Source organism: Gymnoscopelus microlampas (genome assembly GCF_963454915.1).
Source record: "Gymnoscopelus microlampas genome assembly, chromosome: 23".
Taxonomy (NCBI): Eukaryota; Metazoa; Chordata; class Actinopteri; order Myctophiformes; family Myctophidae; genus Gymnoscopelus; species Gymnoscopelus microlampas.
Genome location: NC_139960.1, coordinates 10,438,675 through 10,466,496, shown reverse-complemented (window position 1 = coordinate 10,466,496; position 27,822 = coordinate 10,438,675). Strand labels below are relative to the sequence as shown.

Below are 27,822 nucleotides of genomic sequence, written 5' to 3'. Positions count from 1 at the left end.
TGGGATATAGACAACCTTGCTGTGTGGTCACCGTGGACACAAGATTCAGAGCGTTCTGATTGGTGGAGCGCCGCTCATGCGAGGGGCGTCACGGGCAGATTGGCTGGCTGACGTCGTGGCGAGCGAGAGAGAGAGACACACACACACACACACAGAGACAGTGTTGCCATGTCTGCTTATTATAAGCGAATTTGGGCTTGGTTTTCTGTAAAGTTGGTTGTAAATATTGGTTAGTTGCGGGTTGCGTTTTTTGGGGGGCTTGTTTCGAAAGTGTACTTGCTTATTTGGGCTTGTTTCCTAATGTTGTTTAAACCAGTGTTTTGTTTCTCAAACATTTTCATTAAGGACCCCCAACTTAATATGTATTTGCTGCAGACCCCCATCTGAAAACATTCATTGTATGGCAAATGTTCCACATTTCTTCAAAACAACATTTTTTGAAAACATCCTAAGTACTTAAAGGGACTACACCATGAATTAAAAAATAATAATAATATTTAATATCATATTGTTTATGTCCCTCAAACGTTTTTCAAACGGTTTGAGCCTAAATCAAGCCTCAGATATACTCATTCCAACTAACTTCTCTCTGGCTTATAAAGCACTTTCACCTGCAATACCACATTGTCCTGTTTGGCACGGGGCGCTATTGAGCCAGTTTGTATGCATGTTATCTCCTGGTTCTGTGTGGAAAAAGGTTTTTTTTTAAAGAAAAAAATAAGAACAATTAAAAAATTAAAAAAAATATATATTTTTTTGGTTGGAACTGAAAAACGGGAGGAATTGTTCCCTGACGTGACGTCACACCAGGGAACAAATCAGTTTGGCCTGTTTTTTGACCAATTTACAGAAAACCCCAGATTTGCTGTGAAAGCCTGAGTGTTCAAACTGGGGTATTTTTGAGGATAGAAGAGAGGTAGGGGAGACCAAAAACACACAAAAAATAAGCAAAAGTTAAAATTCATGGTGTAGTCCCTTTAAGTACAGTAGTACATGTACTTAGTTACTTTAGACCACTGGTTTTCATAGACCTCTGGGTTACAGTGTTAATTTTGTTGACTAAGACTAAAAGACTAGGTTTTGATATTTAGTCGACTAAGACTAAACCATTTCAGAAGACTAAAATGGGTCTAAAACTAAATGGTGTGTTATTCAAAAGACTGACACTATAAGACTAAATCGGAATTTGCTGTCAAAATGTAACACTGCTGGATAGGCTTGCTTCTCTCACACGATCTGGCAACGCCGGAAGAGAGATAGTGTGAGAGAGAGACACATAGAAGAGTGGAACACAGACAGACAGTACAGAACTCTGTAGACGTTACAGACACCAAGAGAACACTCTCTCTGCCACACTCTCTCTCTCCTGCTGGACATAAGGTACTATTATATTCACACAACTTTACCATTCCTTCTCTCTCTTTATCACTTTCCCTGTCTGTCTGTCTATCTCTCTCTCTCTCTCTCTCTCTCTCTCTCTCTCTCTCTCTCTCGTTATGTCTCTCTCTCATTCTTTGTTGTTTGAGGCTGCTTTGTGTGTTTTGTCTGCTAGCATTAGCTCTCTTGCTATCCAGTTATATCTTCGTGGTCTTAAGATATAAAAACCTGACCATGTTGAGCCTTTATAAACACACGAAACCTTTGTTTTTGGTCGTTAAGAGCAACGTGGGAGCGTTTTAAAGACGTGTCGGTGCTCACACACTGCTGTCACACAGACACACACTTTGTCTGTCTGCTCTGCTGTCTACTAGCTGCTACTGTGTTAGCTACCACTGGCTAGCAGCGTTGCCAGGTTCTGCGAGAGAAACGAGCAACCAGGTGTTATGAAAACGAGCCCAAAAAGAATCGAGCCCTCTTCACCCTTTTTAAACATAATACATTGTCTGTGTGTGTGTAAAGGTTAAAGTACTATATTCTGATCACTGTTACAGAGTGTTTGTTCGGTCACAGGGGGCTCTCCAGCTCTTTAGTAAACAGAATATAGTACATTTTTAGGTACAGTATAGGTGACACAATTTAAGGCAATCAGGAGAGAGCACTGAAAATGCATTTTCTGTTTAATGAAGAGCTGGAGAGACATGGGAGACTCCTTTTACTGAACAACACTCTACAGCAACGAGTACTATCAGAATATAGAGCTATTTAACACTTATTTTAACCAAAGTAAATCACTTACCCTACCTTAAGTTATAAACACATCTAGCCCACTCCCTGTCATAAAATGATTTTCAGATGGGGTTCTGTGGACAAATACATAAAAATGTAAAAAACGCAACCAACCAATATTTTCAAGCAACTTCACAGAAAAACAAGCCCAAACAAAGTCGCTTATAATAAGCAGACATGGCAACACTGCTCGCTGCGTTGTAAACAACCTTCCACACAACGGATAATGCTTCTTGTATCTTGTGTACACACACACACACACACACACACACACACACACACACACACACACACACACACACACACACACACACACACACACACACACACACACACACACACACACACACACACACACACACACACACACACACACACACACACACATTTGTAAATAATGATCATATTCACAACACTTTACTCTCTACCACTAAAGAGATGGAGAGAATTGACACCGGATCACAACAATACACATAAGAAAACAGACAATAGATTTGTTAAAAAACGACAGAAAAACATGTAGATTACTTTAAAAAAAATATGACATTTATTACATATCTTATATATGTAGTAATAATATATTTCATATTATCCATCCATCCACAATGATAAACTCTTGTAGGTTTGTGACAGACTGGAGTTTAGAGAGCTTTCTTTGTTTAAAACCCCAGGTCTGTTTTTCTTCCACGTCTTTCTTGATAATCCTTTTGTTTTTATTACAAGAAATCATCTCAAATCTTTTACATTCCACTGTTTTATGTTTGTCGATACATTGTCATGAGCAGAAACATTCATTTGTTGTTTATTATAGCATGTCTGTCAGCATGAGCAGTGTATGTAGTTCAACAACAGTTACAGTCTGGGGCTGGAGCGCCTTTGTCTGCTGCTCACCAGGGTTTTGTTGACACACACACACACACACACACACACACACACACACACACACACACACACACACACACACACACACACACACACACACACACACACACACAGAGCATAGTGCAACTGTAGCTCATTTTTGCTGCCCGTTTTGAAGTCGTTGGTGCAATTATGTCAATTTTGTTTGCATTGAGTTCCAACATGTAACTGTCAAGTCTAAGGTTCAAATTCACACAGTGGCCAGGCTGTGTTGTTTAGAGAGAAACTTTAATCTGCTTCCATCAGCAATAACTGTTTATCACCGTGGCATCATGTTCCACAGCGGGCACAGGCTGTTATTTTGATCAAGGTTTTTATCAGAACAGGCATGACTCCCATCAGCTGTGAACTTTTATGACTGTTGCATTCCTTGGACCTTGTCCTGTCACCATTACTAATCTGATTTTGAAAGATGTGTCTTACATATGTCGTGCAGTTCCCACACAGCCTCCGGTAGATAAATACGCCTTATTCATAGTTGCCTGACAGGTAATTAAACTTCACGATGATCGTGACGGCTCATCTCTCTCAGAGCGGCACCTGTACTTGTTCATCCACTGTGGGTTTGCCTTATTGACCTGCCAAATATGTATTGTTTAACCAGACAAATATGTATTCTAAAGATCATGACTGTTGAGCTGTCAGTGGATTGGTAGTAGGGCTGTCACGATCATGGAACTTTACTTGATGATTAATTGTCACATAAATATTGTGATATTATGATTAACGATTTACTTAACATAATAACACATAATATGATTTGGCTTTTAGGCTTTGTGAACAAAAACAGATATGACAAATAACTTTAATATACAAAGAAATGACGAATGACGAAAGAAATGATGATATTTAATAACTTTGTACTTCCCCAAAAAAATAAATATAGCCGAAATAAACGATCTATAAGCTTACAACGCGTCGCATAGCTTTTTCCGCTACTTTTTTAAAAATATCTGAATGTATGGCCACTTTTTTAACGTACAACGATTATGCAAAAATAATTGCGACTATGTAATAATTGTGACAGGCCTTGGTTGACACAGACTCTATGTAAACGTTGCATAAAAAAGTGGCTGCTTGCTACTAATTCTCTGTCAATACTTTAATCGACCTGTTTGAACCTTTTTCTTTTTCAGTCAAACAGGTTTTCAGCAGCCCTTGCTCTGCCAGAAACCATGATGTCACCTCATCAATACTTAATGAGCTGAGAAGCTGATAGCTTGTGTGGTGTTGAAACTTCTTTGTTTTACCCCTACCCACACACACACACACACACACACACACACACACACACACACACACACACACACACACACACACACACACACACACACACACACACACACACACACACACACACACACACACACACACACACACACACACACTTTTCCTTTGTACACCAGGCGAGGGATCCCATAAAATATTTAACCACCAAAGCATATTGCACTATATACTTTGTTGTGCGACGATTAGCGAGAATAGCCAAGTCAAAGCCAAAATAGCCAAAACTTATCATGATGTGAAGCGTTGAGCTTGTAGATCTGCTATTTGGATTTTATTTTATTTGGCCTATGATTATGATAACATGCCCAAAATAGGTACGCCAAAGGCTGAAGTTTGTTTTTCAAGGGGTGATGTCATGGTTCTTCTTGTACCGCCCTGACACTTAAGGTCCATGATTTGATGGCTGCTTATAAAGTATGAGGTCGGTCTATAGATATTAGCTGGACACGGTTTGTCTTCATAGCAGGGTTATGTATGGTTTCCCATACATAAACTATATATGCACACTGTGAAATCCTAAGTGATAACCACATAAGCCCTATATTCTTTGTCGTACGACAAATAGCGAAAAATGCCATTAAAAAATATATATATATTTGTTTCATCTATGATGGCAGTGCATAGTGGTTAAATGAACAACACCGAGCTTCTTACTGTTTAAATCCATCGTTAACATCATCCTGCATTTCTGAATATAGTTTTTTTTTTTAAACAAAGTGAGTTCTCTGTGTAAGTAATAGTACTGGCTGGGCTAGTTCGTATTCAAGCTATTTGATTTGCTAAAGCTAACTAAACATTTACGTTATTAAACAGCACTGTTTAAGGTTGATGGCTAATTTAGACTTTCAAGTTATGCCTAGCCACCTGCACTAATATGTTGACAAAGACTACTAACATCATGTGCTGAACTTTGAGGATTAATTCTCCCGAAAAAGAGATGCGCAGTTGAGACATATTGTATTGCTGCTTGTGCAATATTAGGCTTATGGTCAGTTGTGCAATATATGTATATGGTTGCGCAATATGGTGCTGGGATTTCTTCACTGGAGTTCATTAGCAGTTATTACATTGTGTGTTGTGTTGTTGTGAGGTTTATCAATAATTAGAACTTTTCAATGTACAAAGGTAGTTGACAAAATTGCCATGTTTTGTGTTGGTAGTACAATGTCTAGTGTTAGTATCTCTTGTGTAACTGATATTGACTTAAATACCTGGAACGCATCTGTGTCACTTTTGATTTCTTTGGCTATTCAAAAATAGCAGATATACAAGCTCATAGCGCGGCACCGAGTGCCGCGCTATGAGCTTGTAGATCTGCTATTTTTGAAAAATCATGATTAAAAAAATAAATAAATAAAAAACTGTTAGGATTTAGATTTTTTTAAAGAATCGCCTCAGGTCTTAATGGGTTAATCTGAAACAAGTGATATTTGTAATTGAAATGGTGATCATTAGAGATGATGAACAATCTATTGTTTCAGCATTGGTATCCCAGTGTACTGTACGCATGTGCAGTAATCACATTCAGACTTAATCCATGTCAGACAGCAGCACCACCATATCTTACATCTAATGGCTGTGCTGTCGAGCTGGCTGGCAGACCTGCAGTTCCCTTCCGTTTCCACGTGACCGGGTATCCTCGATTGACCTGCATCAGACAGATATCTCCCTCCCACATTGCGGTTTATTTACGGTATTATCAATATACAGTTACAGTACTACTTAATGCCATTGTGTAATGTACTACTGTTCTTTTGCTTGTTTTGCATTTTGAATAATGGCCATTCAGCAGCCCTTCTGTGATTCTTCCCTAGGTTTCTTCCTTCGGTTTTCTGTCAAGTGTTGCCTCGCCCAGTTGAGGGTCTAAGGAGGACAGGGGTTTTTGTTTGTTGCCTTTTGTTAACTTAACCTATTGAGACCTGAAGCCGATTCTACATGTCTCCTAAATCTCAACAACATTCTGAAAAACGCATGTTTCTATATCAGTGGTGCTCAATCTTTTTCATGTCAAGGACCCCCAAAATTATATGTATTTGGCCGCGGACCCCCATCAAAATATTGTGTTCCAGGGACCCCCAGAAGCAAAGATTTGAGTTAAAAAATGTTTGCTTTAAAAATATATTATGTTCAAAGATTTGCACACATTTTCATGATTGTTCAAAAATAGCAGATATACAAGCTCGTAGCGCGGCACTCGGTGCCGCGCTATGAGCTTGTAGATCTGCTATTTTTGAATAGCCTTAAGTGTAAAATAATGCTTTTTAGCTTAAATCTAAAAATGACACAGTCCCAGGTATTAATGGGTTAACTTAAATATGGGCCTGTTAAGCCATTTGAAACTGTAACAGTGATACATATAGTCCAGTTGGGTTAATCACATTGCACAAGATGCAATTGAAGGCAAACCGGGCCCCTCAGTCACGTTACACTAACACTCTTTTACAGCTTGAGAGAAAGTAAAACCTAGATAGATATCATAATGATCTTATGCACTAATTGGGTTTGATTTAATGCCCTGGTACGCAGTGCGCACGCTTGCTCTCTGCATCCACAGCAAATGACCAATCACAATCATTGTCAGTGATATGCTGATTGATTCCTTTATACTAAACGCAAACGGGTGTCAAACTCGTTTCCAATTACGGGCCAGATAGGACAAAATGCAAGGAAATGCCTGTGTCGGACACGCTGCTATAACTACAAATTGACGACAAATTGTGTTTCCTATTCTTCATAAGAAAGGAAATTCGATACTCCATGTCATCATGCATTTTACTTCCATGTCACAGTGCATTGAACACTCACACATTTTTTCACTTCCCATACACCTAACTTGGCTTTAACCAGCTTGTCTCGGAGCAGTTATTTTCATAATATCATCTAGACATGTCACCTGCGAGCTCGGTTTAGATTTATTAAACCCATTAAGACCTTAGGCGATTCTTAAAAATGTTTTCTAAATCCTAACAGTTCTAAAATCTTATGATCTATTGTGACATAAGACTAGCTATCATTTGGGATATCGTAATATCTGGCATACATATTTTCTTTTCTTGGTTTTCAGAAATGGTCAAAGATGGCGAAAATTCGCCGATCTACAAGCTCACAACACAAAAGTTGTGAGCGAGAAAGTGTGGTCACTGCTCAGAGATAATGTTGTCCCAAACTTCCTGATCATTATAATTCTCCTGACTTTTGGTGAGCAAAGATTGCAGTTAGGGTTTTTTTTGTTTTTTTTTTGGTGCTACTTCAAGTTCCTTTAACTTTTGCATTCTTTGTCCTCCTGCATACTTGCATAGTTGTCTTGTTAGTGTTGTTAGTTGTTGTATTTCAGTGGTTTCCAACCTTTTTCCTAGGAGTCCCCCTTCTTACTTACATCTGACAAACTGAGCCCCCCCCCCCCACACAAACACAATGCGTACATACACATATACATACTGTACTATATACTTCTCATATGGCAAAATAGCAAATCTACAAGCTAACAACAACACGTTGCGCTGCAACACAGTGTGAGCCTCGGTGCCACGCTATGAGCTTGTAGATCTGCTATTTTTGGACAGCCAAAAAAATCTAAAATGACAGATGTGTCCCCGGATTGAATGGGTTAACATCCAACATGAATCATTCATAATACAGCCTGTAGAATTCATCTAGAGTGTATCTCTCTCTCCCTTTGAAGCTCAGGTTTCAGCTGTACTCCCGTTTCAGTTTCCTCACCAATCCAAAAATGGAAGAACCACATGCTATTTGCTTCATGCAGTACGTGGTAGAAGTAGAACCCACTTAATTTACCTCCATTATCATCAGCATAATCAATGACATTACCTATTGATGTTATTTCAAATCATGGCTACATTATGATACATTTTTATAGATGTGGCCCTGCCCTAGCAATACACCCAGTCAAAATGTTAGTGCACGCACGCACGTGCATGGCAAGCTAAGCCTGTTACCAGAGGTACAGCACAGTAATAAGTAAGTCTCTTACATGCTAAACGCTTTCCCCTGGAAATAGCATTAGCAGATGGACTGTGTTTGTGCGTCACGTGTGAACGGCGTACGTACGTAAGTGCGTGCATGTAATTCCAACTGTGTGTGTGTGTGTCTGTTAGCCTGTGATAGCAAGTTGCAGTACTGCATGTCCTCAGTGTACCCCAAGGAGCACCGTGTGTGTTGTTTTCCTCTTTTGATAAGTCCATCTAATTCTCTCTATATTACGGTATTTATAATTATTACACTGTGTGACAGGATTTCCCCTCTTAAGTTAATTGAAGGCAATCTGTAAAGTCATGGGGACGGCGACCTAGATTGTGTGTGTGTGTGTGTGTGTGTGTGTGTGTGTGTGTGTGTGTGTGTGTGTGTGTGTGTGTGTGTGTGTGTGTGTGTGTGTGTGTGTGTGTGTGTGTGTGTGTGTGTGTGTGTGTGTGTGTGTGTGTGTGTGTGTGTGTGTGTGTGTGTGCACATCTGTTTGAGAATCGCGTTAGTTAAGAGTCCAATTTGTGTTGTGATTTCTCTCCTGGTACTGTCAGTCAGGCAGGAGTCTTATGACGGAGAGAGACAATGGCTAACAGTGTTGGACGGACACACACACACACACACACACACACACACCCACACACCCCCAGTCACATGGCGAGCCCATCTCTCTCTGTCAACAGCATCTGTTCTGACTGGCCCAGTATTACGTACACAACATACGCATACACACCATACCACACATATCATTTATTGTGTGTTTTATGCCTGTTTTGTGTCATGTGGCTAACGTGGGGCTTGTAATAATTTGTGTAAAGTGTGATGTTTGTGTGCAATGTTTTAGGTGTTATGACATAAGTATCTCCTCCCTGACACAGTGGGATGGAAACCAAGTTTTTGGCTCTCAGCCCGCAAATATAACACAAGCCGCCTATTCCCTGTTCTCTCACTCACTCACTCACTCACTCTCTCTCTCACACACACACACACACACACACACACACACACACACACACACACACACACACACACACACACACACACACAACACACACACACACACACACACACACACACACACACACACACACACACACACACACACACACACACACACACACACACACACACACACACACACACACACACACACACACACACACACACACACACACACACACACACACACACACACACACACACACACACACACACACACACACACACACAGAGGATGTTCAAAAGGCAGGGCCGAGTGGGGAACCATACATTCACAATACAGCTTGTCAATTCTTGCAGTTACTGTTTTTCGTCTCTGCATCGCTTATCCTGGTTTGACACTGACACGAGCTCTGTGAAGCCCTCATCTCCCACAATAGAGCTCAACTGCTCATCCATAGCAATCATTTTGCCAGTGATCCTAGTCTCGCTTTCTTGCCTGAGTTTCTAGTGAAAGTCTGTATTGATGTTTGCTGTGAAGTAGTCGGGCATGTACTGATGTCACTGCAGATGGCATCACTCAGCATAAGTGTTGGGTGTTTAAATCTTGAATGAATATGAATTTGAATAGCTCAGGTGCTGTTGAAGCAAACCAACTCACCATTGCAAAGATACATGCAGTATTGTGTGCCCCAGTTTATGGGTGCCATGGAATTGGTCCGACAGTTATTAGTCCTTACTAAACTCTTTCAGACGATTAGGGTTTCGGAATAATAGGCCAATTGGACCAATTAGGCAGGCCACACATCATGTGATGTGAGAGATTTCTTCCTGTATTTAAATGACTAGTGATTTTGTTTTATCTCTGCTAGGTCTAGGACATCACGCTTTTTGCCAGTTTGTCTGTCTGTGTTTGTGTGTTTGTCTTTCTACAGCTAATCTCACGTACTACAAAGATCAGTATCATAGGTCTTGTGCACACTGACAACAGTGACAAGGACCTCAAGTACCGAATATTTTCCAAATCTTTAGACGAATAGCCTATATGTCATTTTTTAAATTTATAATTGCATAACTATTGTCCTTCCAGGCTATGGCATACTGTAAGTATACAATTTGGCCTATTTGAAATGGAGATAATGACAGATATAGGCTAATGCTTGCTGCAGTACATGCCTGTCTCAGACTGTTGCTCGCTGCGTTGCACACACAACACCAGTTCAGAACAGCAGTCAGACACACGCATGTCAGAGGCTGCTTTTGTGCGCTGTTGTTCAACGGATTGTAGATTTATCCGGAGTGAGGAAGTGCACCACATGATGACTTGTGCGTTTATGAGCTTTTTGGTACTTTTCTCCAAGTGAGGGAAAGGCCAGTGCCTGCCTATGGGGCTTTTTTATGGATTCCTGCCAGAGGTAAAGAAGCTGAGAGGAGACTTAAAAGAAAATGATTACACCACAAAAAAACACCACAACTTATGTGGAGTCATTTCCACTGTAGCAGTGCCTGTTCTTTTCCAACATATGGCTATAAGTTGTGATTACGTCACAACACAGACGGACACTATGTTGCTAACTCTTGTGTCCCCCAAAGAATGTCCACTGACGCACGCACATACTCAGAGAGAGAGAGAGAGAGACCAGCAATTGTATGTTATTTCGTCAGACGGTATTATTAATAGGTCATGCCCCCTGGTAGAATTTTGAGCACCTTTCTAGTTGTCAATGTTTAGCAATAGCTTATCGAGTGGTTCAGTGACATTTAAACGGCATGAATCACCTTGGCACCACAGATTTTTGAATACCGCAAAAGATAATTTCTTGGTTGATTTTCATCAGTGTTGTCATGGTAATAAACACATTACTCATCAACCTGATTCCTATTGGTTTTGGTCTCACACTTAAACCATTCCAAGATGCTGAGAAACTTGAAATGTTAGTGTAGAAACTATTTTCTTTTTCTCGTCACACAAACACTATGTTTTTGAAGTAATTTGGTCAGTTCACCAAATGCCAATTAACCTTAATCTGTTGATTATGAAGCCTTATCCTGAACTTAACTTAGCCCGGGCACACCTTGTAGCCCTTCACTGGTGTGTTACACACACACGCACGCACGCGCGCGCGCGCGCACACACACACACACACACACACACACACACACACACACACACACACACACACACACACACACACACACACACACACACACACACACACACACACACACACACACACACACACACACACACACACACACACACACACACACACACACACACTCTCAGACTGGCAGAGCCGCATTGCTGTCAGACAGAAGTCACAGAGCTGGTTCTGTGACTCATGACTTCTTTCATTCCTTTACATCACTCTTTTTTTCCTTTTTCTTCTCTTAATCCTTTTATTTTCGTTGCATAAGTTCACCTTTCACCCAGTTCTCTCTCTCTCTCTCCAGTTCAACTTCCTCATCAACACATTTTCACTTCCATGTCTACCAACCACATTTGCCCTGGCATTACCCCTACTCTGGGCACATTTGCTGCATTTTCAATATATTTTCTTTTCTTATCAAATTTCTTTCTCCAAATGTTCTGAAATATCGAAAATAGCCATTTGGCTTACAACTAAGTGTGTGTGTGTATAGGGCTTAATGTGGGACTTGTGTGTTTTGTACAGTAGTATGCAGTGGTGTGCGTTTTGTACATTAGTAACTAAGTACATTTACTCAAAATGTACAAAATGTTGATGTATTTTTGAGGTATTTCCAATTTTCAGTATTTTTACTTCTACTCCACTACATCTCAGAGGCAAATATTATACTTTTAGTCCACTACAATTATTTGAAAACTTTAGTTACTTTGTTGATTTTGATTGTTATTCCAAAACACACAATACCCACTTCAGCCCTATATACGTTTCAGCTATTTGAAAATAGCCGATCGACAAGCTCACAATGCGTCGCGACCCAATCTGAGCTTGTAGATCTGCTATTTTCAAAAGATTTTTATACATTTCACTCATTTGAAAACTGAAATTGGACATTCTGTATAATGAGTACTTTCTACTTGTGTACTTTTAAGTACATTTGGATACCAATGCTTTTGTACTTTTACTCGAGTAATTTTTTTATTCGGACTTGTAACAGAGTTTTTCTACATTGCAGTATTGATACTTTTACTTAAGTAAAACAAATTGAAAACAAAAAACTAGATGGTGAATGAGCTGTGGTCACTTTGAGGTGACCACAGAGGAGTTGTTGAGTAGGGCGTCATGCTGCTGTAGCTCATTTGAGTCATCCAATGCTTAATGTGATTCTCTCCCTCTGCCTTTCTCTCTTGTTCCCTTCAACCATCTGTTTCTCTCACTCTTTCTATGTCTTTTCTCGCTGCCTCCCTCCCTCTCTCTCTCTTTACAGTTTTGTACCACAGAGGCCTTAGGACCCAGTCCACTCCTAATCCGGTCCCAGAGAACCCACCTTCCTGCTTGGACGCCAGTCCGGCGTTTCTACACGGCTCAAAACGAACTGGTTCGGTTCTGTTCCAATTCTCCAGTCCAGTCTGCTTGAAGTCTGCTACATTTTCTGGGTTTTGTGAATTTCTTCACATTTTGGATATAAATCAGTCCACTTTTTTTGGTCCTATCTGGGTTTAGGTGGAGTCTACATTTTGGGTGGATTCCAGTCCAGGTTTTGGTCACTGTCTGAGCCAGTTTTTCCAAACTGGACGGAGGAGAGCAAATTGGAGCCGAAGGCCCCGCCTTCGTGCTCCGCCACAGAACTACAGATCTCTCAGAAAGAACTACAAATAGGCCCGACACATGCTCCGAGTCCACGCCTACAGATCCCATGAGCCCGCGGGAACAGGATGACACGCCAGCCTCAGGACCCTCCTCCACCAGTCACCTTAGCACCACCGAGTGCCAGACGCGCCACAGGGTGAGAGACACACACACACACACACACACACACACACACACACACACACACACACACACACACACACACACACACACACACACACACACACACACACACACACACACACATACACACACACACACACACACACACACACACATTTTGTGAGGACATCAACACTTTAGGACAGCCATTATAACAGCCGTTATGAATGCCATTTAAAAAATAATAATTGCCATTTTTAACCGTAAGCCTAAAGCCGAAAAACAGCAGATCTACAAGCCCACAACGCGTCGCAGCGCGACGCGTTGTGAGCTTATAGATCAGCAATTTTTCGGTGGATGACACTGGCGGGCAACTAAGTATAAATCATGTTGAACTCTAATTCCAATCCCTAAACCTAACCTCTAAGACACCTAAATGTCTAATCCTGACCTGAATGTTTTTCTAATTGTAAACGTATCTCTAAAACACATTTTTTTTAACTATAACACAAACATTTGTCTTGTGAGGACCAGGTAAACGGTCCTCACAATGTATATTTCTTCAAATTCTACTATACTTCAGGAAAGTCAGGACGCTGGCGTCGACTGTTCACCGCTTCACCTCCCAATGCCCCCCCCCTGTATGAATGAATGAATGAACCATTGTAAAGCGCTATAAAAATGCAATTCATTTTTATTTTTATCATTATTATTATCTACAGCTACAGGGTAGGGCTGGCCCTAAACGTTCAAAGTTCTGAACACGTGTTCGTTATATTAATGTTCGGATCTCAATTAAAAGGTTTGGATGTTTGCTTATTTATTTATTACATTTATTTTCAGCCATCCGGTTTGGAGAAAATATGGAAACAATCTGTGTGTGTGTGTGTACGCGCACGCATTTGTTGTGGGTTGACTGACACACAGACACATCCACACACACACACACACACACACACACACACACACACACACACACACACACACACACACACACACACACACACACACACACACACTCTAAGTATTTGAACAGCCATGTTATCTGAACAGCCATGATGATGAAATGTCCCTTCAGACCTGCAGCCACAATAATAATAATAATAATAATAATATAGGCCCCACGCCTTGGGGATTTATTTGTCACAGTATATTTGCATATACGTGAAATTTGTCCTCTGCATTTTACCCATCCTATAACAACTAGGAGCAGTGAGCAGCCATACTGTATGTGGCGCTCGGGGAGCAATTAGGGGTTAAGAGTCTTGCTCAGGGACACACATCGACACATTGCTGTATCCGCCAGCATAATATGTTGCTACAAATAGCAATAGATTATGAGATATCATGTGTGCAACATTGACATCTTGCCCTGAGGGTGGCACTAGAGAAAGGGTCATGGGGGCCACTCAATGATATGGTCCAGGGAGCATGAATGCGTTCAGCAAGTTTCATGGCAATCTGCCCTTTAGATTTTTGAAATAACTTGTGCGCAAGTGGAAAGTTTGCCATACTGGTGGCACTAGACCAGAGGTTGGGCAACTTTGATGATGGAGAGGGCCACTATATTTCCACACTCACTCCAGAGGGCCACATTGCATACACTGTCGGGCAGACACCTTATCTCTGTATTTTAACTTTTTTCGTCATATGTCACGCAAAAGTAGTAGAAAGCAGATCTACAAGTTGCCCATATATGCATTAGAGGAAAGGCCACTGGGTCACCAATATAATTAGGGTTGATGATGGGGATATCATGAAGTTTCACGACAATTTTCATGGAAATCCAGCCAGTAGTTTTGAGATATATTGCTTGCTAAGCAGATATGGGCAGTTTTCAGCTAGGGTTAGAAGAATGTAGGCTAGATGTGGATGTGCGACATATTTACATGGATAAACAATTAAAAACCTGAAAATCTGACGCTGCTCAGTTTGCACATCATATTGGTGTCCAAGAAAACACAAAATATGCCAATATGGCAAAACATTATGGTTTTGAAGCTGATCATAACATTGTCATAAATGTTTATTTTCGTATGATTATGATTATATGCTGTGGTGCTACAGAAGATATAGAATCAAAATCAAATGAGGACTTCATCAAAACCAGAAAACACCTGCATTTATATCATTGTCTGCTCAATATAATAGAATAGGCCCAATCTAAGACTTATGCTACATTAGTACTGTATATGCGGTAGGAAATGGTAGAACTATTTATCCTACATTAATAATACAGTTGTAGTTAGTTCCTTGTAGTAGTATTTATTCTACATTAGCACTAGTGGTTGTTAATTGTAGAGGTATGTATTCTGAATTAGTCCTACAGTGGTACGGTCATTGTAGTAGTATTTATTCTACATTAGCACTGCAGTGGTAATTCATTGTAGAAGTATTTATCCTACATTAATACTACAGTTGTCGTTCACTGTAGAAGTATCTATCCTACACTAGTACTACAGTGGTAGCTCATTGTACAAGTCCCCCTTCATGTATTCTAACGGATAATCCTGTTCACAATAGGTTTTCCAAAGCTGTGTGACTGTTTGTTAGTTAGAATGAGTGGAGGTGAAGTCAAACAGAGAGAACTGCCAAGTCCACATTCATTGCTATTGTACTGTGGTTGTGGTATTTACTGGTCATAGTGGTGTGTGTGAGTGTCCCTTGACTGGACTTGTGGGGGTGAAGGGGGTTGCTGAATTTTTTAGGGGTCCCTTTGTTTGGCGCCAATATCATCGCAGATATTAAATCATCAGAATTGCCGATATTGTCATATCACAGATTTACACTACTGGTGTAAATAAGTGAGTGAAATCCTTTTGTAGTATTCTTTGAGAAAAGAGAGGATAGAGTAATAATTCTTGAGGTGTTTCAATATCACTCAGTCTGACATTGCCCAAGCCCTACCACCAGGGTTGCCAGAGCTGCTTATTATAATTTCCCAGCAAGATTTTATTTGAAAATAGCCGATCTACAAGCTCACAACGCGTCACATTGCGACGCGTTGTGCACACATGTGCACACATGTGTGTCGTCGTGGACACTAGATAGTAACCCATGAAAAGATATATTCTCCCCCTATCGGTTCACAACTCGGACGGCGCTGATTCGACTAGCAGACCTTCGGCCGGTCGGCGCGGGCACTCGCGCCTGGAGGCGCGAGGCCGCGCCTCCTCGGCCTCAAGCTCTGCTGAGTCGGTGCGGCTCCGTCATGGACAATAACTGTTATCACGTGTGCGTGTGAACGCGTGTTCAGCGTTCCCCTAGCGTAGCTTCTTGGTTGCTATGTGGGGGGTGACAACAAAAGCCAGGTCGGCCTCGCATCAAAGCCCCGCCTCGCGCCTCCTCCTCCTCGCGAGCTTCACGTAAAAAACCCTGTCTCGAAAAGCCCCGCCTCGCCGAAGCCCCGTGCCTAAAAGCGAGTGCCCCTTTTTCAATTTCCCTGGAATGCCAATTTCCATGTGACATATATATTATGCAGTATGAATTTCAAACTATCACCTTAAAAATTGGTTACAGTTATTAACTGTGAGTTCACTACAGAGGTAGAGGTGTGTTGTTCAGTCAGTTTTTGCTCTCTGCTGAAACATTTAAAGGCCTTATTGGGTGTTGGGTCAGACACCCCTGCTGAGTCGGAGGCCCCAGCACCATCTCCGGTGTCGGTGTTGCTTTACTGCAGGTGAAGCAATCAGACGTATCTGCGTGCACACACGCACACACATACACACACACGTGTACATACAGGATTGTTGTTTCAGTTTTTGGGTGTACGGATCACATTTCACACAGGGGTATAATGCTGCAGACTACCTGTGTGCATGTATGCACACAGACACACACGCATCAAAGACTTATACAACAGCACAAGCACACAAACAATTTGGTGTGCTATTATATCAAACAAAGCCAAACTAATCGGGAAGGAATGCGATTCCAAATCGGGAAGGAAGGAATCGTATTCCTTCCTGATTTGCTTAGATTGGCTTCCTGAAAGTTTGCAGAGGAGTGGTCCGTTTTGAACAAAATGCCTCAGATCATGAACACGGCGTGCGATTTCTGTGACATTTTGCATGCACATTCCAGCTAGGCCGGGGAAGAAATGGCACTTGAAATGTATAATATAGGTAATAAACCAAGCAATCCTAAATAAGGTCATCTAGGTAGGTAGGTTATTGTGGGCCAGCAATGTTTGGAATTCGGTTATTTTAGAGGTGAGTGGAATCGCTGCGTTCATAATTCGAGGCATTTTGTTCAAAACGAGCCACTCCTGCAAACTTCAGATGCCAATCTGAAGTTTGTAGCCAATCAGGGTGGAATATGAAAAGTATTGTCCCTTTTTATGCCCATGTATGAGATTTCCTGATGTCATCAGTATATGCCATTGCAACACATTGAGGTTGGACAACACACTTCATATTTGGGCGTAGCTACATTGGGAACTCCTTATATGGTTATGGCTTAGTCATGGTGACATGAGTGTGACGACGTGGTTAGGGCTGTCAAGATCATTTAAGTTGACGATTAATTGTCACTCAAATAATTGCGATTAACGATTTTAATTGTGTGTTTGGCCATTGAGCATTGGAACATATGAAGCCTTTTAGGCTTCGTAATCAAAAATTGCACAGGGCAGATATGACAAATAACAGAAATAGCTGATCTACAAGCTTACAACGCGTTGTAAGCTTGTAGATCTGCTATTTCTGCTTTTTTTAATATTTGAAAATGTGTGAACATTTTTCAACATGGAAACGATTATGACTATTATGCAAAAATAATTGCGATTAGACGATTATGTAATAATTGTGACAGGCCTAGACGTGGTCCGCCGGCCGGTCCTCCCATTAGCCAATTTTAATATGGGATAAAGGCCACCGGGCATTATGGCAATCACAATGGCATAGAGTCAAAGGCCCTCATTTATCAATCGAACGTAAGAAACCAGCTTAAATTCGAGCCCAGGAAAAAAATAAAAAGAGCATGGTGTTACTTTTCTGTCATCAAACAAAGCTGCTAGACTTGTGGCCCAGACATGCCAAACCCTGGATGTTTTCAAGGTAGATTGAAGTGCATTATGGTTGTTCTTCTCATACAGGCGTGAGAACGTGCCCACTGGCAATAAACGCTCTCTACGAAGGAATACTGGCATGTAGTGAGTGAGATGGCATTAATTGCCGCCTTGAGAAAACAAAACCATAAAAAATAAAGGAGGAAAGTTTGGACGCAGTTTTGACTTGCCTGAAGTTTGGCAATTCTCCAAGTACAAAGAGAGCTCATAATATCCATTTCTATAGCCATATTTTTCACGAACCGGTGTGCACACACTGCTGATAGTTATTGATCCCTGTATTGTAACACATGAAACGGTTAAAATTGCCACAGTACTTGTTCCGGTAACAGTTCTATTAAAACTAACAATGACAATCCTTTTTTATCTTTATATCATGTTGGAAGCTTTTTATAATGTTCTGGCATCGACTATCATCATATAGTACTGCCACGATGCAGACAAGTGTTCGGGCACTGTCAGATCTCCTCCTTAGCCGACAAGGGTGTGTATAGCTTGTAGAAGGACGTCATTGACCCTGTCATGCTGAACGATCCAAGGCGACATTAAGGCAGCCAATATTGTACAGGATGTGGACACCTTAGCCAAAATGTTTTTGAAAGAGGCTCATAAATTCTCTTTATTATGAACTCCTGACTTTTCGGCCCAGTTCTGTGTTCACATCTTAATATAAAGCAGTCCTCCATGTTACAGTATTTGGGAACTAAAGTTTTGCAATACGCTGCCTCTACTGAACAAATTGAAATTACACTAAGAATTGCACTGTTCTCTCGAAACAAGGCATCTTTCCTCCCCTTCACACACCCCCAGCAGAGTACAATCGGTTCATCAAAGTTCATAGACAAACTGGGATCCACTGGGGTGTGGGTGTGTGTCTGTTCGGAACATGCTGTCTGTTTTTAACGGCCTTGTTTCTTAAACTAAATTCTTAGCGTCCCATGAGAGCCATGAGTGGAAGTGAGGGGTTACTGTGTACAAGGTTCAGCTCCCTCTTCATTGGGCCATCGTACCATCAGGCTTTCGTCTTATTGGCCAATGGCCTCTGGCCTCTCAACCCCCATTGGCTGTTTCCTCGATCCCGCCCCTTCTGTTGCGTCGACATTTAAACCTGGTTGCGAAATTGTCTGCTTCACTCCAAACAACACAATACAACACAATACCACAAAACAATACAACACAATACACCATAAAAACTGTACAATGCACTTAACGCAACACAAAACAACAACACAACACAAGTACAAGACAATAACACAATACTACAGCAAGCTCACAACACGTGTTGTGAGCTATTTTAGCTATTTGTCATGTGACAAACTATGCAGGGCTGATGTCGTTAGTTCTCTGGGAAGCAGCTCTTCTACAGCAGTGTGTAACAAACCAGTTAGTCATGGAGTGTGGAGTATTGGGAAGACATGCTGTATTATGTATACACAGCGGTGGTTCTCACATGATTTTGGGGGGATCCCCAGAGGATTTGCTTAATGTGCAACATTATTTTCTCACTTAACAGCAAACAAACCAACATACAGTATAAGTGTATGCTGGGTAACTTCACATTTCTAAAGTCACAATTTAAGGACTTTTAAGACATTTTGAAGACCTATAAAAAAGAAGGCCATTACTGCGTCCAAAGTAATCAGCAAACTATACTATACACATTTGTCAAATATTACCTATGAAATAGGCAGAAAATAGCCGATCTACATGCTCACAACACTATTTTGGGGGTCGCGGCCTGAAAAGATTGAGAACCACTGATACACAGTGTGTGTGTATATATACATGTATGTACATGTGTTATATATATATATATATATATATATACATGTATGTACATGTGTTATATATATATATATACATGTATGTACATATGTTATATCGTCTGTCCCGTTTGTTTTCTTCTGTCAGAGAGTCTCTGAGGACAAACAGAGAAGAGATGGAGAGAACGAAAGAGAGGGGGAAGAAGAGGAGAAGAGCAACGATGAAGGCTTCATGGAGAGAATGGAGGAGTTTGTACACAAGGTACACACACACCACACACCACATCCCACACACACACACCACCACCACCACCACCACCACCACCACCACCACCACCACCACCACCACACACACACACACACACACACACACACACACACCACACCACACCACACCACACCACACCACACCACACCACACCACACACACACATTGTTGAATGACAACATAAAAGTCTCCACTGTACATATTCCAGTTCATATGGATATCGTAACCACAGCGTAATCAAAAGTAGCATATCCACAAGCTCGAAACACGGCACGGCGCGACACGTTTTGAGCTTGTAGATCTGCTACTGTACTTTTGCTGCTTTTAGAATTTATAATCCAGTTTTAATGGGCAAAATGCCTCATTAAGCGTAGTTGAATACGCTTAAAAGTTGCGACATTTTGCTCACAGTTTGGTCCCCCCCACCTTAAGTATCTCTCCTGTGCCCCAGTTCGCATTTATTCTAACGTTTTCTCTTTCCTCCTCCTCAACCCACCACCACCCAGATGTGGGAGGGCCGGTGGCGTGTCCTCCCCTTTGACCTGCTCCCCGATTGGCTGAAAGACAACGACTACCTGCTCCACGGTCACAGGCCTCCCATGCCGTCATTCAGAGCCTGTTTCAAAAGCATCTTCAGAATTCACACAGAGACTGGAAACATATGGACACACTTACTGGGTAACACACACACACACACACACACACACACACACACACACACACACACACACACACACACACACACACACACATCTGTCTCTTTATCTCTGTCCTCCTCCCTATCAATCTGTCTGTCTGTGTGCATATTTGCATAATAGAAATATTGATTTAGTGTTATTTGTTCTGCTTCATTCCCATCTAGTGGTGGTAGAGAAGTATTGCAGCCAACTCACTTTCACCACTCAATCTCTTTTGTTTTTTCTTTTGTTTTTACCGAATGGGTTCCCAGATTGTAACCACGTAAACCCTTTTTCATTGACACCCCCAGGGTAGGAACCTATCCATGACCAATTTATAATGTTCTCCTATAGACCAATTATTTGTTTACCAACATAGAGACTACACGCACAGGTGATTGTTTCATGCAATCAATTCCCAACATATTGTTTCAGGGTGCGCTGGTTTCAGTTCATTCAACCTCCTCTTGTGTGTTGGCTAGTGAGGCGCGTGCTAGCGAGACATGACAGAATGGGTTTCATTTGGTGCCGGCCTGCAAGCGCATACTGGTTCTTTCTTATCAGTGTGACGTCTATAGTGGTCTATAATGATGACATGTTTAGAAAATGGGCGTTAGGGTTCAAGTAATCTCTCAAGAACAGATCGGGAGCCCTTTTCAGAATGTGTGAGCGTTGGCCTACAAGTGGGCGTGCCTTCAGATCAGGAAGCAGGCCGCGCTTTACCCTATCAAAGGTATTGGCCGGGATTTACATCTGTGCGCTCGCTTCCCACTGGAAACAAACCCAAACTCATTTAACGATAGCGTCCTCGGAGCCGACAAAACCACGGAAAGTTAGCAACATTTTAACTTGTTCTTTCGTCATAGAAACAAGTGGGCTTATAACCAAAACGATCCATGTTCTTTGGGAGAAATGCCGTTGGTGTTCTGTGGAGAAATATTGTTAGTGAATGAAAACATAGGCGCAGCACCGGAAGTGGAGGGCTGAGGGCAGAGACCAAAACGCTGGTTTCCAGTCATCATCGGTCTATCTAATCACTCACCCCAGAGTCAAATGCAAAAGTGAAAAATGCTGGGGCCGCCGTTTTTCCTTTTTATTTGACGATGGGTTCCCATATTGGGGTTCAAGTGGTTAATAACAACTCTCTCTCTGATGTCTGTTTTATGTGATATAAATGTGAGAATGTGAAATGATCTCTCTCTCTCTCTCTGTGTGTGTGTGTTTCCAGGTTGTGTGTTCTTCCTGTGTCTGGGGCTCATGTACTTGTTGAGACCCAACATGTCGTTCGTGGCCCCGCTGCAGGAGAAGGTCGTGATCGGAGCGTTCTTCCTGGGAGCTGTTCTCTGTCTGTCCTTCTCCTGGCTCTTCCACACCGTCTACTGTCACTCTGAGAAAGTGTCCAGAGTCTTCTCAAAGTAAGACACACACACACACACACACACACACACACACACACACACACACACACACACACACACACACACACACACACACACACACACACACACACACACACACACACACTACCCTAACCCTATCTATCCTGATTGGATTTGGTATCCTGACCTAAAAATGTTCTGTTTACTAACGAGCTGAGAGACAGGGAGACCCCTTGAACAAAATGGGATTGGTATTTTAAGACATTGGTTCTCAAAGTGGGGTCCGGGGACCCCCAGGGGTACTTGAGGGGGTTCCAGGGGGTCCCCAGCTAAATGATGGACAGGAACCAAATGGACCCTTATGGGTCTGTAACTCTGAGAGTGTACAAATGGAACCAAATTTGTACACTCTCAGAGTTAAATTAACATTGGTTTTACAATATGAATTGGGGTCCCAGAGACATGCATGCCATTAAATGGGGGTCTGTAGTCTAATGCATGTCAAACTGAGGGTCCTTGAAATTAAAATGGTTGAAAATCACTGCTAGAGAGCCGTAAAAATCTTCTATTATGGTGGTCCGCGGGCACAAAAAAGTTTGAGAACCACTGTTTTAAGATAGTCAAAGAGGCAGTGCCCTCCTTACCCTCATACCTGACTAACTACTTCTCCAAAGTGAGTGACACCCACAGCCACAACACTAGAGGGAGCGACAACGATCTGGTAACCACCCAAATATAGAACAAACATGGTAAAATGATCATTCTACTAATACTCTGCCACCAAAATGTGGAATGCCCTGACCCCATCCATTAAAAAATGTGAATCACTGGTTTCTTTCAAAACTAGCCTGAAATAGGCCTGTCACAAATTACACAATTACAAATTTAAGTTGACGATTAATTGTCACACAAATAATTGTGATTAACGATTTAATTGTTTTTTTGGCATCGAACATTGGAACATATGAATACAAATTTAATTTCTTTTTTAGGCTTCATAATCACAAATTGCACAGGGCAAATATATGACAAATTTAAATATACGAAGAAATTACTGACGTATTTAATAATTGTATACTTAAAAAGAAAATATGCGGAAATAGCTGATCTACAAGCTTACAACAGCTTGTAAGCTGCTATTTTTGGAAAATGTATGAGCATCTTTCAACATGGAAACGATTATGACGATTATTCAGAAATAATTGCAACTCTCTCAAATAATTGCGATTAGGCGATTATGTAATAATTGAGACAGGCCTAGCCTGAAAAAGTATCTGTCAGAAGACCACAAAGGAAGTTAAATGCAATTTCCCATAGAAATGATGTGTCATTCACCACTACTGACGTCCCCCCCTATGCTATGTCGATGAATTGAATACATAGGACCTGTTTACATTTCTGACTAATAAAGTATTCAATCAATCAATCAAAAACAAACACACTATAGCAATAACTGCTATCAGAATAGAGAGATACATAACACTTGCCCATTAAGACCTGGAACGCATCTGTGTCACTTTTTCATTTGAGCTAAAAAGCATTATTTTACACTTTGGCTATTCAAAAATAGCAGATCTACAAGCATCTGTAGATCTGCTATTTTTGAAAAATATTTGAATATATATTGTTTTAAAACGAACATTTTTAACTCAAATCTTTGCTTCTAGGGGGTCCCTGGAGCAAAACATTTTGAGATGGGGGTCGGCGGCCAAATACATACATACATCATTTGGGGGTCCTCGACATTATTTTTCGGAATACTGTTGGGATTTAGAAGACATTTATATAATCGGCTTTAGGTCTTAATGGGTTAAGCCAAAAATATAACCTACACCTCTTTATAATTGTTGTGTATAGAACGGTAATTCTCAACCGCGCGCGTGTGTGTGTGTGTGTGTGTGTAGGTTGGACTACAGCGGCATAGCGATTCTCATCATGGGCTCGTTTGTGCCGTGGCTCTACTACTCGTTCTACTGCTCTCCTCAGCAGTGTGTCACCTACCTCATGGTGGTGTGTGTTCTGGGACTGTCTGCCATCGTCGTCTCGCAGTGTGACTTCTTCGCTACCCCGCAGTACAGAGGAGTCAGAGCAGGTATGCAATCAGTGGTGGAAGAAGTACTCGCATATTTTACCTGAGTAAAAGTGTCAATACCGCAATGTAGAAGTAAGTAAAAGTCTGTTATTCAGAATTGACTTTAGTAAAAGTACAAAAGTATTGGCATCAAAATATACTTAAAGTACTAAAAGTATAAGTACTCATTATGCAGAATGTCCCATTTCAAATGTATAACAACCTTTTGAAAATAGCAGATCTACAAGCTCACAACGCGCGGTAGCATTCCTAAACATACACTGCAGCTTAATGTATTTGTGTAAGTTAAAGTGCTTTTAGAGGTGTACTCTCTAAAGGCCCCTCAACATGCAATTACAATTTGTGCGCTCAGGATGTACGGCATTAGTTTTGTAAGAAATAAGCCCCTCCCACTACTTTTCAAAGCCATTTGCAAGCAAACGGTATGCTCATTGTCGCATAACTCTCGACATCCTTTTCTACCAAATGTGGTGAATATGTAATCTCCGCCTCCTGGCCTGGCGGAGATAATAATATTAGTTGGTATAAAATATATATAGATCTATTTTAGTCCAGCAGGGTTACATAAAGTGTTTGAGTAAATGTGATTAACAGCTGCTTCTTTCTCTGTGTCTCTGTCTGTAGGTGTATTCGTTGGTCTGGGTCTCAGTGGCGTCGTTCCAACCCTCCATTTCATCATCAGTGAGGGTTTAATAAAAGCCACTGCGATTGGCCAGATCGGTTGGTTGTTACTAATGGCCACACTCTACATCACGGGGGCGTGTCTTTACGCTGCAAGAATCCCCGAGAGGTTTTTCCCTGGAAAGTGCGATATATGGGTAGGTAACACACACAATCAACCTTTTTGGAATAATTACCATGTTTATATAACGTCACATAAAAGAAGTCTCTTAATTTCACCTCACAATGTTGAAAGGTATGCTTTTCTCTCTCCAGTTCCATTCTCACCAGCTGTTCCACATTCTGGTCGTTGCTGGAGCGTTCGTCCATTTCCACGGGGTATCAAACCTGCAGGAGTTCCGTTACACGGCCGGAGGGGGCTGTACTGACGACGGCACGCTCTAACACACAGACGGTGGACAGAAAATGGACAGACACACACATAAACAAACACACAGTAAACGAACGGACACACTGACACACAAAATACAGAAGTTGAAATATCAGGTTGATAATGTTTCTTTGCTTTGAGGTTCAATTAAAAACCTTTTCTGCTTTAATGAGAAAAACAAATTGAAGAACAGAGGAGCGGTGGGGGGAGGGGGGGGCTTTTAAAGCAAAAAAAAAAAGAAAAACATGTTTTTTATGTAAATAAGATTTGTAATCTTTGGGTCTTATAGATTTATAATAAAAAAAATACATTAAAACCAAAAAATACCAAAAGAATGAAGATGATGAGTAAATAAATAGATCCTGTAGAGAGAGCGTGGAAATGCAGTATGTTCGTATCTAAACCAGTTTTTTAAGAGGTGGGACAGACCGACAGACGGAGAGAATTAAGCCTGGTTTATACTTTGTCATGCGGCCGTGTCACATAGCCGAATGTACAAGCTCACAACACGTCAGCCATTACGCGCTATGAGCTCGTAGATGGGCTATTTTCGGCGCGCGATAAGCTCAACGTGACAAAGTATAAATCCTGGTCGAGTCAGACAGATGGACAGAAAGTGAGAGAATTTCATAACGATGTAATCCAGTAAAGGGACTGTTCCTTTTCAATGCATCTCATTATTTAAATATTGTTTTTGGGGGGGGGGTGTGGGGCTTTGCGCCCCTAACATAACGTCCACTCATAAGTAAATGACACTGAATACAACACGCAACCATTTCCACAACGACCGCAGAACAGCAGCTGGTGTTCGTCTCCCAAGACCCACGTTTGGGTCTTAACCTATTAAGACCTGAGGCCGATTCTAAAAATGTTTTAAAAATCCTAACCGTTTTTTGGAAAAAATTAAAATATTCAAATCTCAAAATATTTTGTTTCAGGGACTCCCAGAAGCAAAGATTCGCTTTAAAGCATATATATATTCAAAGATTTGCACAAATGTTCATGATTTTTCAAAAATAGCAGATCTACAAGCTCATAGCGCCGCGCTATGAGCTTGTATATCTGCTATTTTTGAATAGCCAAAGAAATCCAAAGTGACACAGATGCGTTCCCGGTCTTAATGGGTTAACTCCCATGCTGTGACAAGAGTTCAGTCTCTCTCTGATTTAACATGGAACAACAATACTCTCTACGAAAACATCCGTGTTATTTTAAATTTAGCGTTTCATTTAGTGTTCTGGGTTGTAATTTTAACGTTTTGATGCTGTTCTTACGTCACAGGGTTCACGAGCTTTAATTTCTTTTCATCTCTGTCTCTCGTTCAACCCGTCCCTTTGTTTCACCTCTTTGCTCTATCTGGTTTGTCCAGTAACGGGCGGTCCACACCAAGCACTATAACTATAAATTCAGTGGCGTGCACAGACATTTTGAGGGGCAGGTGCTCAAGTAAATTATACTTTTTTTTGTTTACTTGGTCTGCTCTTTTTTCCCTCTACACCTATACCTCTTTGCCAAAAATAGCCGATCTACAAGCCCACAACGCCGGCTTGTAGATCTGCTATCTTTGGCTAAAGTTCTCCTCAGAAAAGGGATGCTAGGTTTCGAGTGGTTATGGTAAAAAGAAAAATCACATAAAGATTTGGCGGACCCAATGTAATAACTCTGAGGACCCCCTAGGGGTCCCGGACCCCCTGTTGAAGACCCCTGCTGTAAACTGGAAAAAAAACGTTTTTTTTCTCAAAAGGGCACTTCTGGTCAAGAGGGCAAAGGGCAGGTGCTCCAGCACCACCTAGAGTCTATCTGTGCACGTCCCTGCTATCGTTCACTGTCGCCATTATAATTAGCTGTGGTGTGGACTCTGCCATCTACTTGAGGTAGAACGAAACAGTGCGTTCGTAGTTGTTGTTTTTTGGTGTGGACGACCCTTTCCTCTCCGGGCACTGCGGACTCTCTTAACGACGATTAAACGCTTCAGAGGGAGCGTTTGGTTTACCCCTACAGGCACGCCTTCGCGGGTGGAGCTGTAAGCTCACTGGCAGAGTTGTGATCAAAATAACGCGCCCATTTTGTAAACCTGTATTTGGTGTTCAATAGAGGCTGATGGATGTATTCCCAACTTGAAACCCTTTTTTTTTTTTCACCTGTGCTTTTTCTTTCTTTCTTCTAGTTTTTCTTTAGTTTGGATTAATTTATTTCTCGGGGAGTGATACAGTTTGTTGTTGAAGCACATGCCCCATTCTGAGCAGAGTGTTTTGATTGCAAAAGACCTTTATATACATATGTGTATATGTATACCTGCTGTATTGTTCTAATAAACAAAAAAGGTTTTTTGAA

At 41.3% G+C, this 27,822-nt stretch overlaps 1 protein-coding gene across 1 annotated transcript; it reads left to right on the top strand.

Annotated features, from left to right (window-relative positions):
• The first annotated feature begins 1,269 nt into the window (after positions 1-1,269).
• LOC311040267 (adiponectin receptor protein 2-like) lies at positions 1,270-27,822 on the top strand. Its single transcript, XM_084050443.1, has 9 exons — positions 1,270-1,380; positions 12,706-12,816; positions 12,942-13,224; positions 20,170-20,283; positions 20,796-20,967; positions 22,195-22,381; positions 24,250-24,437; positions 25,062-25,255; positions 25,374-27,822. The coding sequence occupies exons 3-9, from the start codon at positions 13,135-13,137 to the stop codon at positions 25,500-25,502; spliced, it is 1,074 nt and encodes a 357-aa protein (XP_083906569.1). The 5' UTR covers positions 1,270-1,380; positions 12,706-12,816; positions 12,942-13,134; the 3' UTR covers positions 25,503-27,822.